This window comes from Salmo salar, chromosome 20, assembly GCF_965601325.2.
Source record: "Salmo salar chromosome 20, fSalSal1, whole genome shotgun sequence".
In the NCBI taxonomy this organism is placed as follows: domain Eukaryota; kingdom Metazoa; phylum Chordata; class Actinopteri; order Salmoniformes; family Salmonidae; genus Salmo; species Salmo salar.
Window position 1 is genome coordinate 36,458,677 of NC_138310.1, and position 12,491 is coordinate 36,471,167.

At 42.8% G+C, this 12,491-nt stretch overlaps 1 protein-coding gene across 2 annotated transcripts; it reads left to right on the forward strand.

The window, feature by feature from the left end:
• Nucleotides 1–6,220: 6,220 nt before the first annotated feature.
• LOC106580527 (VIP36-like protein) lies at nucleotides 6,221–11,289 on the forward strand. 2 transcript variants are annotated; one of them, XM_014161698.3, is made up of 9 exons: nucleotides 6,225–6,473; nucleotides 7,916–8,034; nucleotides 8,404–8,521; nucleotides 8,753–8,835; nucleotides 9,052–9,075; nucleotides 9,511–9,672; nucleotides 9,768–9,882; nucleotides 10,538–10,657; nucleotides 10,824–11,289. In XM_014161698.3, exons 1-9 carry the CDS (start codon nucleotides 6,236–6,238, stop codon nucleotides 10,964–10,966), a joined length of 1,122 nt encoding a protein of 373 aa, XP_014017173.2. In that variant the 5' UTR covers nucleotides 6,225–6,235; the 3' UTR covers nucleotides 10,967–11,289. The 2 variants fall into 2 exon arrangements, with proteins under 2 accessions (XP_014017174.1, XP_014017173.2); XM_014161699.3 differs by lacking the exon at nucleotides 9,052–9,075 and having other exon boundaries at nucleotides 6,221–6,473.
• The last annotated feature ends 1,202 nt before the right edge of the window (nucleotides 11,290–12,491 follow it).

Genomic DNA, 12,491 nt, shown 5'->3' on the forward strand with positions numbered 1-12,491 from the left:
CTGGAGCCGCAAGACATTATAAGATCTCCTAACATTACCAATATGGATTAAGCGGTAGACCAACACAGCAGGAGAAGACAGTAAATAACATGGTCTGGTGCTCTGAATTCCCTCCACAGTCACAAAGCTGAGTAAAGGACACACACGATACAGTATATCAGTGGTTTATGACACTCAGACCTATACAGAATGTATTTCTATGGAATTAGGATTATGGAAAGCATAAATGGTGTTGTGTGGGTGTCGGAAAGTGGATGTGGCAGACTGACTGGCTGACTGGGGTGTTTCAGGTTTCAGCTATAAACTGACATTCAGCAGCAGCTTTTCCAATGTAAGCAATACCTTCCCTCGGGACATATAGGGGAAATACTGATGATTTAAAGTCACTTGCTGGATCCTTATGATCTGTGGAAGTCTTAACACCTACATATCGGCGCTCTCATTTCCGTCTCTCCCAACCTCAATTTGTTACTCAATGACCAGTCTCTCTCTGGGGAGCAATAACGTCTCCCACAGTAAACTGCATTAGTTTAATTCCTCCTAGGATGTTGCCAAAATAGACGGCTGGCGCCAATTAGCTGTCAATAGTCAACGTCATTAATCACACCCACTATCACCCTTTGTGAGATGAGACGTGGATGAGTAGATGTACTGTACACATGGATTAGAATGTGCAAACTCATAGGGGTTGACCTGCATTTGGGGAACTTTACATTCCTTACTCCTTCCATCATTCCTAATAAATCCAGCACTTTTTTCAACAATAATGGTGAAATGTAAGTAATTTTGTAATAAAATGTATCTCTACAACATTACTTTGGTATAGTAACCTAGATGATATAAATAATGATGCTTTCTGTGAATCAAATGCACTGATACTGCAAGTGAGAGTGTGACAGCAAGGAGGTCAGACATCAGAACCCTGAGGAGCCTGTGATAAACTTCAATGCTGCACTCACCAGTTCAGACTCCCTGCTGTGCTAGGCCAAGACATGAGCTGCTTTCTGTAAGTTACAATGTTCAAACCTGATGCCCTGACTGCTATCCCTGAAACAGATAAGCAATGATGCATTCATAAAATACTTCTATGAAATTCCCAGAGATGGGCATAATTTATGGAGAATCGTAGGCTACTTACATGCAAAAAAATGTATATCAAGTATTGCCACCTGAGCTGTACTGTAGTCCTCAATTGACTAGATCGAATGCTCAAATTGCGCCCTCTACAGTGGACTTTTGGGATTCATACAGATTATATAAAAAATTTTAAAAAATTAAATACTGGGCAGTTGATTTAACCAATGGTTGAAGGGCTTAAAACAAAAAATCCAATGGGAAATGTGCACAGGCTTGTTTTTGAAGTAGAAGGAGCAAGATCGCTGCCACCAGTGGGGACCTTCAGGTTCCTTGAGGTGTACTTTGACTAGGCTGACCTGGGCAGAACACATTGAGAGAGTGGTGGGAAGGTGTATGAAGGTGCTAAATGTGATGCTCTGTTTGACAGGGAAGAAGTGGGGGGCTTGGTTGGGTCAACCTACAGGGACATGGGTGTCTCATCCTGCGAAAGGGATTCTACACGCATGCTGGGAACATGAGAGAGGACAGAACATGAGCTTTGGGTGGGTGGGTGGGTAATACCCAGGCGAGGGAGATGGGACTCTATGGGAGGGAGTTTAGCCCCACGGTAGTTATTCCTGTGAACCCACCATGGCTACTCCCTCCTCCAGTAGTTGATCTCGAAGTGTTGGAGAGACTACAGAAAGATAGGGATTGGGTTGATCCATCTGATTTCTTTAATAGACATCTGGATACTGTATATCAGGATTTTGTGGCCAATTACACAGATAGGGGAACGAGGCAGCTGATGTACTGACTAAACAAGCACTTAGTAGTGGGGATGTGGATGTTTCAATGAGCAAGGCACAGGTAAAAAGTGGTGGTGCCGAGATGGCAGGAGTAATGGAATAGAGACACTAAGGGCAGACATTTACTCCAAGTTCTTTGGAAAGTTCCAAATCAAATCAAATTTTATTGGTCACATACACATGGTTAGCAGATGTTAATGTGAGTGTAGCGAAATGCTTGTGATTCTGGTTCCGACAGTGCAGTAATATCTAACAAGTAATCTAACAATTCCCCAACAACTACCTAATAACCACAAATCTAAAAGAGGTGAATGAGAATATGAACATATAAATATATGGATGAGCGTTGGCCGAGCGGCATAGGCAAGGTGCAATAGATTGTATAAAATACAGTATATACATATGATATGAGTAATGTAAGCTACAGTTGAAGTCGGAGGTTTAATACACCTTAGCCAAATACATTTAAACTCAGTTTTTCACAATTCCAGACATTTAATCCTAGTAAAAATTGCCTGTCTTAGGTCAGTTAGGATCACCACTTTATTTTAAGAACATGAAATGTCAGAATAATAGTAGAGAATGATTTATTTCAGCTTTTATTTCTTTCATCACATTCCCAGTGGGTCAAAAGTTTACATACAATCAATTAGTATTTGGTAGCATTGCCTATAAATTGTTTAACTTGGGTCAAACGTGTCGGGTAGCCTTTTTCCCAAGCTTCCCACAATAAATTGGGTGAATTTTGGCCCATTCTTCCTGACAGAGCTGGTGTAACTGAGTCAGGTTTGTAGGCCTCCTTGCTCGCACATGCTTTTTCAGTTCTGCCCACACATTTTCTATAGGATTGATGTCAGGGCTTTGTGATGGCCACTCCAATACCCTGACTTTGTTGTCCTTAAGCCATTTTGCCACTACTTTGGAAGTGTGCTTGGGGTCGTTGTCCATTTGGACGACCCATTTGCGACCAAGCTTTAACTTCCTGACTGATGTCTTGAGATGTTGCTTCAATATATCCACATAATTTTCCTTCCTCGTGAAGCTATCTATTTTCTGAAGTGCACCAGTCCCTCCTGCAGCAAAGCACCCCCACAACATGATGCTGCCACCCCCGTGCTTCACGGTTGGGATGGTGTTCTTGGGCTTGCAAGCCTCCCCCTTTGTCCTCCAAACATAACGATGGTCATTATGGCCAAACAGTTCTATTTTTGTTTCATCAGACCAGAGGACATTTCTCCAAAAAGTATGATCTTTGTCCCCAACCGTAGTCTGGCTTTTTTATGGCAGTTTTGCAGCAGTGGCTTCTTCCTTGCTGAGCGGCCTTTCAGGTTATGTCGATATAGGACTCGTGTTACTGTGGCTATAGATACTTTTGCACCTGTTTCCTCCAGCATCTTCACAAGGTCCTTTGCTGTTGTTTTGGGATTGATTTGCACTTTTCGCACCAAAGTACATTAATCTCTAGGAGACAGAACGCATCTCCTTCCTGAACGGTATGACGGCTGCGTGGTCCCACGGTGTTTATACTTGCGTACTATTGTTTGTACAGATGAACGTGGTACCTTCAGGCATTTGGAAATTGCTCCCAAGGATGACTTGTGGAGGTCTACAATTTTTTTTCTGAGGTCGTGGCTCATTTCTTTTGATTTTCCAATGATGTCAAGCAAAGAGGCACTGAGTTTGAAAGTAGGCCTTGAAATACATCCACATGTAAACCTTCAATTGACTCAAATGATGTCAATTAGCCTATCAGAAGCTTCTAAAGCCATGACATAATTTTCTGGAATTTTCCAAGCTGTTTAAAGGCACAGTCAACTTAGTGTATGTAAACTTCTGACCCACTGGAATTGTGATATAGTGAATTATAAGAGAAATAATCTGTCTGTAAACAATTGTTGGAAAAGTGACTTGTGTCATGCACAAAGTAGATGTCCTAACCGACTTGCCAAAACTATAGTTTGTTAACAAGAAATTTGTGGAGTGGTTAAAAAAACTCCAATCTAAGTGTATGTAAACTTCCGACTTCAACTGTATGTAAACCTTATTAAAGTGGCATTATTTAAAGTGGCATTGTTTAAAGTGACTAGTGATCCATTTGTTAAAGTGGCCAGTGATTGGGTCTCCATGTAGGCAGCAGCTTCTCTGAGTTAGCAAATGTGCCTACTCCGGCACACCTACTCTAGCCAACAGATTGGAGACAGTGCTGGAAGGCTAGTCTACATGATGAGATAATGGAAAAGAGCGAGAATGTTTTAAATGTATTTGTCGAAACAGCAGTCAAGCATAGAGATCACCATGTCACCAGAATAAGACCCTTCACAATTATTGGAAAGGAGCATCCTGACAGGGGTCTCTCGATTGTGGATCTGTAAAAGTTAGTCAGGGTTTTGGGTGACAAGCCAAATTTCTTCAGCCTCCTGAGGTTGAAGAGGCGTTGCTGCGCCTTCTTCACCACACTGTCTGTGTGGGTGGACCATTTCAGTTTGTCATTGATGTGTACGCCAAGGAACTTAAAACTTTCCACTCTCTCCACTGCTGTCCCTTCGATGTGGATGTTTGGGTGGGGGGGGGGGGGGGGGGGGGGGGGTTGGTGGTGCTCCATATGCTGTTTCCTGAAGTCCACGATCATCTCCTTTGTTTTGTCGATGTTGAGTGAGAGGTTTTTTTCCTGACACCACACTCTGAGTGACCTCACCTCCTTCCTGTAGGCTGTCTCGTCGTTGTTGTTAATCAAGCCCACTACTGTTGTTTTGTCTGCAAACTTGATGATTGAGTTGGAGGTGTGCATGGCCACGCAGTCATGGACAAACAGGGAGTACAGGAGAGGGCTGAGCACGCACCCTTGTGGGGTGCCAGTGTTGAGGGTCAGCGAGGTGGAGATGTTGTTTCCTACCTTCGCCACCTGGGGGCGGCCCGTCAGAAAGTCCAGGACGCAATTGCACAGGGCGGGGTTGAGGCACATGGCCTCCAACTGATGATGAGCTTGGAGGGTACTATGGTTTTGAATGCTGAGCTGTAGACAATGAACAGCATTCTCACATAGGTATTCCTCTTGTCCAGATGGGATAGGGCAGCGTGATGACAATTGCATCGTCTGTGGACCTGTTAGGGCATATGCAAACTGAAGTGGGTCTAGGGTGGCCGGTAAGGTGGAGGTGCTATGATACTTGGCTAGTCTCTCAAAGCACTTCATGATGACAGAAGTGAGTGCTATGAGGCGGTAGTCATTTAGGTCAGTTATTTTTGCTTTCTTGGGTACAGAAACAATGGTGGTCATCTTGAAGCACGTGGGGACAGCAGACTGGGATAGGGAGCGATTGAATATGTCCGTAAACATACCAGTCAGCTGGTCTGCGCATGCTCTGAGGACGCGGCTAGGGATGCCGTCTGGGCCAGCAGCCTTGCGAGAGTTAACACATTTAAATGTTTTACTCATGTCGGCCACGGAGAAGGAGGGAGGGCGCAGTTCTTGTTAGCGGGCCGCAACGGTGGCACTTTATCCTCAATTTAGTTTGTCTGGAAGCGTGACGTTGTTGTTGGTGACGTGGCTTGTTTTCAGTTTGTATTCCGTGATTTCCTGTAGATCCTGCCACTCCACTTTGTCCCTGTACAGGCATTTCGCTTGTTTGATTGACTTGCGGAGGGAATAACTACACTGTTTATATTCAGCCATATTCCCAGACCTCTTTCCATGGTTAAATGCCACCATCCATCCAAGGTTTCTGGTTAGGGTAGGTTTTAAGAGTCACAGTGGGTACGACTTCTCCAATGCACTTCCTTTATAAATTCAGCGTTAAATGGTTCTAGTCACTGGTACATCAAGTTGGATAGGAGGGGATGGCAGGAAGAGACAGAAGAGAAGAGGCTATTTTCACAAGACTAAGGGTGGGACACAGCCGGATGAATAAGACTTTAAATGTGATTGGAACGCATCCAACAGGAAAATGTGGTTATTGCCAGGAAACAGAGACAGTAGAGTATGTACTGATACAGTGTGGGCAGTATGAGAGGGAAAGAGAAAGGCTGAGATCCTGTATGAGGGAGAAGGGGATTCAGGAAAATAGTTTAAAGAGCATGCTGAGTAAAACGTCATTAGATACAGTCTCAAATATTTTTTTAAAGAGAAATGGCTGGCAGGATCCAGGCTGCATCACACCCGGCCGTGATTGGGAGTCCCATTGGGTGTCGCACAATTTGCCCAGTGTCGTCCGGATTTGGCCGTCATTGTAAATATGAATTTGTTCTTAACTGACTTGCCTAGTTAAATATATGTTAAATAAAAACTTAAATAAATAGGTAGGATTTCGTTTCTTCCTGTCTCTGACCCACACTCCAGTACAGTAGGAAGCGGTAATGCACCATAACATTGGATGCCAACCGCCGATAAACACCACCGAAGAAGAAGGGCCGCCACCATGAGCAAGTCCAATTGGTTTCGGTTGAGCAGTTTTCAGATATTTGATTTAATGTTTAATCAGCGAAACATTCATGAATTAACATGTCTGTTTACTATTGTCGTTATTTTAACATGTCAGTGTCTGGCAGACGATGGCTACGAAATGGATGACTTTTTAAAAAGGGAGCACTCGCTTACCAAACCATACCAAGGTAACGTTGGGCTGTCCTTTGCCGGTGTTGTGCCGAAAATCTCTCCCCATTCGCGTTTTTCATTGCTGCGACCTGTTTTTGTTTGAGAATGATTTTATCTTTTGATTTCCAGACAACGTTCACAAATATTGACATTTGTCTTCTACAAAACTAGTATTGAGTTAATCAGCAAGTACTTACTGTATAGCTAGCATTAGCTATTGTCTCTAATGTTGCGAGATGGGTATTGGCAGCATAGTGTTAACTCACCTAGCGAACAAGTGCCACCTTCATAGGATTGCATTTTATTGCGCAATGATTCCCAATACGGGAAGGTGGTAGATTATTGATAGTAAAATAATACAGTGTAGTTATGTAAATGTAGTTGACATGTGTAGAGAATTGTGTTATCCAAGGTGGATCACCACAATAAACAACCATTTACTGATGACATTATGGGTAGCAAACTAGGTATTTTACAAATGTAGCTTCTGCATTGTTCCCTCTAAAAAGGACAAAGATCGGTTGAAGTGCAACATTTACCTGGAGCTAACTCTGCAGATAGCACTACAGGGTGATTTAAAAAGTTACTTAGTCGATCAAAAACATTTTTGCTAAAATTATTATTTTATTCCTCTTTAATTTACAATATGTAGAAACATTTAGAATTGAAAGGTTCAGAACTTTTGTGAAACATCACAGCAGAGTTGAAAAATATATGGCAAATATAAGTAAATTGATGGTGTTCGGGGATAGATGGGAAGGTTTGAGTGGAGCTGAAGGGTGGGATTTAAAACAACAAGATGTCTAATGTAAAATATGCTGTGTCTGAAAAAAGTATATTTGGAATTTTTGTGAAACAGCACAGTTAAAAATATCTGGCAATGTAGAAATCAAGCTGGATGGGAGGGGTTGATGGTAGCTGAAGGATGGGATAAAAAAACAAACTAAAGTTAACTACCCATCTGTGTCCGTAAAATGTATATAGTATGTATAAGCTTGAAGTAGAAACCTAAGTGTTGTTGTCCATTAGTTTACTCCAATTTAGAGAGGGGTGGTTAGGGGAAAATAATTAAGAAAAATATATTGAAAAAATATATTCCTAAATGACAAGAATGTGCAAAGCTGTCATCAAGGCAAAGGGTGGCTACTTTGAAGAATCTCAAATATAAAATATATTTAGATTTTAACACTTTTTTTTGGTTACTACAATATTTCATAGTTTTGATGTCTTCACTATTATTCCACAATGTAGAAAATAGTAAAAATAAAGAAAAACCCTTGAATGAGTAGGTGTGTCCAAACATTTGACTGGTACAGTATATATAAAGGACAAAGATCGTGATTTGTTCTCAAAGGTGAGCTAAAATATTCTCACATTGCTGTGATACAATGGTGAGACCACTGGACAAAGACGCCTATATCAAGTTATGCATAGTGATTGATTGTGTTTGTTTGTGTAGGGGTGGGCTCCTCCAGTTCCTCCCATTGGGACCTGATGGGCAACGCCATAATCACCACTGAGCATGTGCGACTGACCCCTGACTTGCAGAGCAGACAAGGAGCAGTGTGGAGCCGCGTTGTGAGTTAAGCTCTCTCCATCCCCAAGTAGATACCAGCACCCACCAGCACACTACTGCTAATCCTTGAACAACCCAAGACTCCTACATCTCTGCATTGTTAAGAACACTGACATCATAGTTTGTAGTCTGCTGTGCAACTTATAGGCTTAGTACACACGCCACAAAGTATGGCAATCACTTCACCTCATTTGTAGTAACACTAGCATAAATTAGGCCTATACTTTCTGACCACATGTACTACGCTCTATATAGGACATAGCATTTCAACATATTATGATAGAGAGCCCTCAGGTAACATGTCATGCCACAACCTGCTTTTCCTCATTCACTGTACTGTCTATGTCTGCCTGTATGGTCTCCTACCACAGCCCTGTTACCTGAGGGACTGGGAGCTGCAGGTGCACTTTAAGATCCATGGCCAGGGGAAGAAGAACCTGAATGGAGATGGAATGGCTCTGTGGTACACCAAAGAACGCATGCAGACAGGTACTGAGCTTACACTGTCTAACACACAAACCAGGGTTTCCCAAAGGGCACCCTGTCCCCTATATAGTGCACTACTGGTCAAAAGTAGTGCCCCATATAGGTAATATAGGGTGCCATTTTGGATGCACACCAAGGTTAAAAGATTCAAGAAAGTCTCTAGTGTTGTTAATATTACAATGGTGTCAGCATTGCCTCCCTAAAGTGTTGACTGCTGGGGTTTAACACTTGCAGGTCCTGTGTTTGGAAACATGAACCTCTTCACCGGCCTTGGAGTATTTTTGGACACCTACCCCAATGAAAATAATAACCATGAGGTACTCCAATCCCCCCTCTGCCCAATCCCCCTACTCAGATCAAATAGCCTTCACTCACTCACTCACTCACTCACTCACTCAGGTGGACAGCCCAACACGTATTTATTGTGGGGATCTGTCTATTCCCAAACACTGATTGTGTGTAATTGGTTTGGGTGTACAGTGTTGTGTTTATGCTACAACCTGTGTTTCCTTGCTTCCCTCTTGGACACACAGAAGAAGTACAACCCTTCAACTCAGGTAGCTACAGTAACCTATCAGCCAAGCCCAGTCATTTCCCCCTGAATTGAATTGCATGTTTTGTTTATTTATAACCTCATCACACCACAACCTGTCCCATCCATGTCGGCCAACCCACATCATTCACGTGTCTCTGACTTGTTTGATGGGTGACATGTCTCAACTCTCATCCATTTTGTGCAATACGTAGTACGTCAAAAGACTAGTGTCAGAAGTTGTTCCTGTTTGCCTGAGAATATAACTCTGGCAGTACTACTTCATGCATTTAGTCAGTGGTTGTGTCTGAAATGGCACCCTATTCCCTATATAGTGCACTACTTTCGACTAGAGCCCTATTAGGGGATAGGGTTGCCTTTTTAGATGTAACAAGTGTGTCTCGGGTCACTGAATGACATACATCAGGCATATCACAATTACTTCTGTTTGTCTCTGCAGAGGGTGTTTCCATACGTGTCAGGTATGGTGGGAAACGGGACTCTGGCATATGAGCACGATCGTGATGGCCAGTCTACGGAGCTTGGCGGGTGCACGGCCCTAGTGCGCAACATCCCCCATGACACCTTCCTCCTCATCAGATACACCAAAAACAGACTGACAGTGAGAGAAACACACAGCACCACATTTAATAAAGTAAAAGGTGGCTGTTGGCATTTAGTAACATATTGACCTATGTTTGACCTTATGTCCTACAGATACAGATTGATGTTGATGGCAAACAGCAGTGGCGGGACTGTCTGGACCTACCAGGGGTGCGGCTGCCTCAGGGCTACTTCTTTGGAGCCTCCTCTGTTACTGGAGACCTGTCAGGTACTGATCTGGTCCACTGTCTGAACATCTTTTTATTTGTTTTATTTTTTATTTAACCTTTATTTAACTAGGCAAGCCAGTTAAGAACAAATTCTTATTTACAATGATGGCCTACACTGGCCAAACCCGGACAACGCTGGGCCAATTGTGCGCCGCCCTATAGGACTCCCAATCACGGCTGGTTGTGATATAGCCTGGATTCGAACCAGGGTGTCTGTAGTGATGTTTCAAGCACTGAGGTGCAGTGCCTTAGACCGCTGCGCCACTCGGGAGCCAAAATCTCAGAACAGCACTGTCTCTGTTACTGGAGACCTGTCAGGGACTGGTCTGGTCATCTGTCTGAACATCTCAAAACAATAATTACTGTCTTTGTGTTTCACTATCTGCATTATTCTCAAACATTTTTGGAATCCGATAAGTTCATAGTAATCAGATCTATGTCAATTCTGAATGGAGAATGGTGGAAAGCCCGTGGTGTAGCGGTAATGCTGAAGGCCTGGGTTCGATCCCCACCTCCACCCTTCCTACTGTGATCTCTGTCCCTGTCTCCCTCTCTTTTTCCAGTTGTCTGAATAGTGTGAAATGTAAAAAATGTATTAGAAACAAATTCTGAATGTTGAATTGTATTCATTTCTCCCTTCCTGTCATTTCCAAGACAACCATGATCTGATCTCTATGAAGCTGTACCAGCTGACCGTGGAGCGTCCTCAGGAGGAAGAGGAGGTGGAAGAGCTCACTGTCCCCAGTGTTGATAACTTTGAGCAATTGAACAAAGGTAAGATTATACAATGGCAAGGTTTTCACATCTTGCATGCATCATTTAATCATTTTGCAGAAATTGTTTCAGAAAATGTGTGATAATTGTTTTTGCCTGTCTATTTCAATGAATGTATTTGATTTTAATGTCTTAATTTCATGATTGTGTTTGTCTTTCATTACAGTGGAGGTGCAAGAGGAGGGGATGAGTGGAGTCCAGCTCTTCTTCACCATAGTCTTCTCCATCATCGGTATCTTCGTACTGGGGGTGGTGGCGGTGGTCATGTACGGGCGCTGGAAGGAAAACAGCCGCAAACGTTTCTACTGAGAGGAGAGAGGGATAGTCTGTCAGCATCCCACATGGCTCCCTATATAGTGCACTACTTTTGTCCAGGGCCTATAGAGCTCTAGTCAAAAGTAGTGCACTCCATAAGGGATAGGGTAGCATTTGGGATGCTGTCTGAGAGAGGGGGATAGCCTGTGAAGGAGCACATAAAGATTTTTAAACAACATACAACCAACATGCTGTCTGCCATACATAGCTTTACTACATAACCATCCCCTTACTTCAATAATACCTCAACTGAGAGAAATGAACCTATCTCAGCCAAAATAAATCAAATGTGAACCTTTACATTTGAAATACTGTGAGATTCGTCTTTGTTGCCCTTTGTTTCACCTCCGTGTTGGAACGTAAATGCTGAAGCTAGCTAACGTAGGAAAGGAGACCATGACCTGTGAATCGCTGACACTGTCATCAGCACACTGCACTCATGTGTGATGTGCATGATGGCTGTGAGAATAGTGCTTTGTGGTTGGAATTGCACTATAGCCTTGCTGTCATTTTCTGCCGTTGAGACTACAGTATTGTTTGCACTGACATGAAACGCCCACAATAAGTATTATATTGAGCTGCCACAATAACTGCAATGAGAGATATAATTGTTCTGAACTAAAGTGCCTAGCTAGGGCCAGTTTAAGATCAGGGCCCATATCCACAAAGCATCTCAGAGTAGGTGTGGCCTTCTAGATAGTAATGAATAAGATTATATGGACGGGGGGAGCTGATCCTAGATCAATGCAGTGACTTTTTGAATACAGGCCCATGTATCACAATGTACACACAACCTCTATATTGTTTGGCCCTTGACAATACTGTATTGCTGTGCTGTAACTACCATTGATATATCGTACTGTACAGGTCATTGGATGCTACTCCCTTTTGTTTGATCAAAGTTACACACTCCGTTTTCTCTGAGACTCTCGACCCTCCTTTGTAGGTTTTAAGTTGTTAGCAAACCGTTGTTTACCAGCCATCGTGTCAAGCACACAACTATCTCAAGCACTTAATCAAAACAGATCATCTCACCTGTGGCGACTATATTTATTGTAATGAATTAAGTGTTTGTGTTAACCCGATTTGAAGTCTCTGTTTGTCTAGTACACCAACAAATGTCAACCTTTTATTTGACCTTTATGATTGATCAAATGTCTGTTGTTGACCTGTGAGAGTTTTTGTTTTCTATGTTGACATGTCTTTACCCTGTAATGAAAAACTACACATTGACCATCCACATTGAGCCTCAAATGTGAATTGAGTTACCTGAAGTGGTTGTGTAGGTATGGTGGTTCTGTTGGGTATGGCTGAACGGTAACCCCTAAATAAGTAGCCTTAGTTTGTAATCCAATTTACAAAGCTACATTACAGATCTTCTCCAGCCACTTATTTCCTGGTGCCTTACCTGGGTTCGCAGGATGTTGGTGGCACCTTAATTGGGGAGGGCGGGCTAGTAGTAATGGCTGGAGTGTAATGGTATCAAATGCATGGTTTCCAGGTGTTTGATGCCATTTCA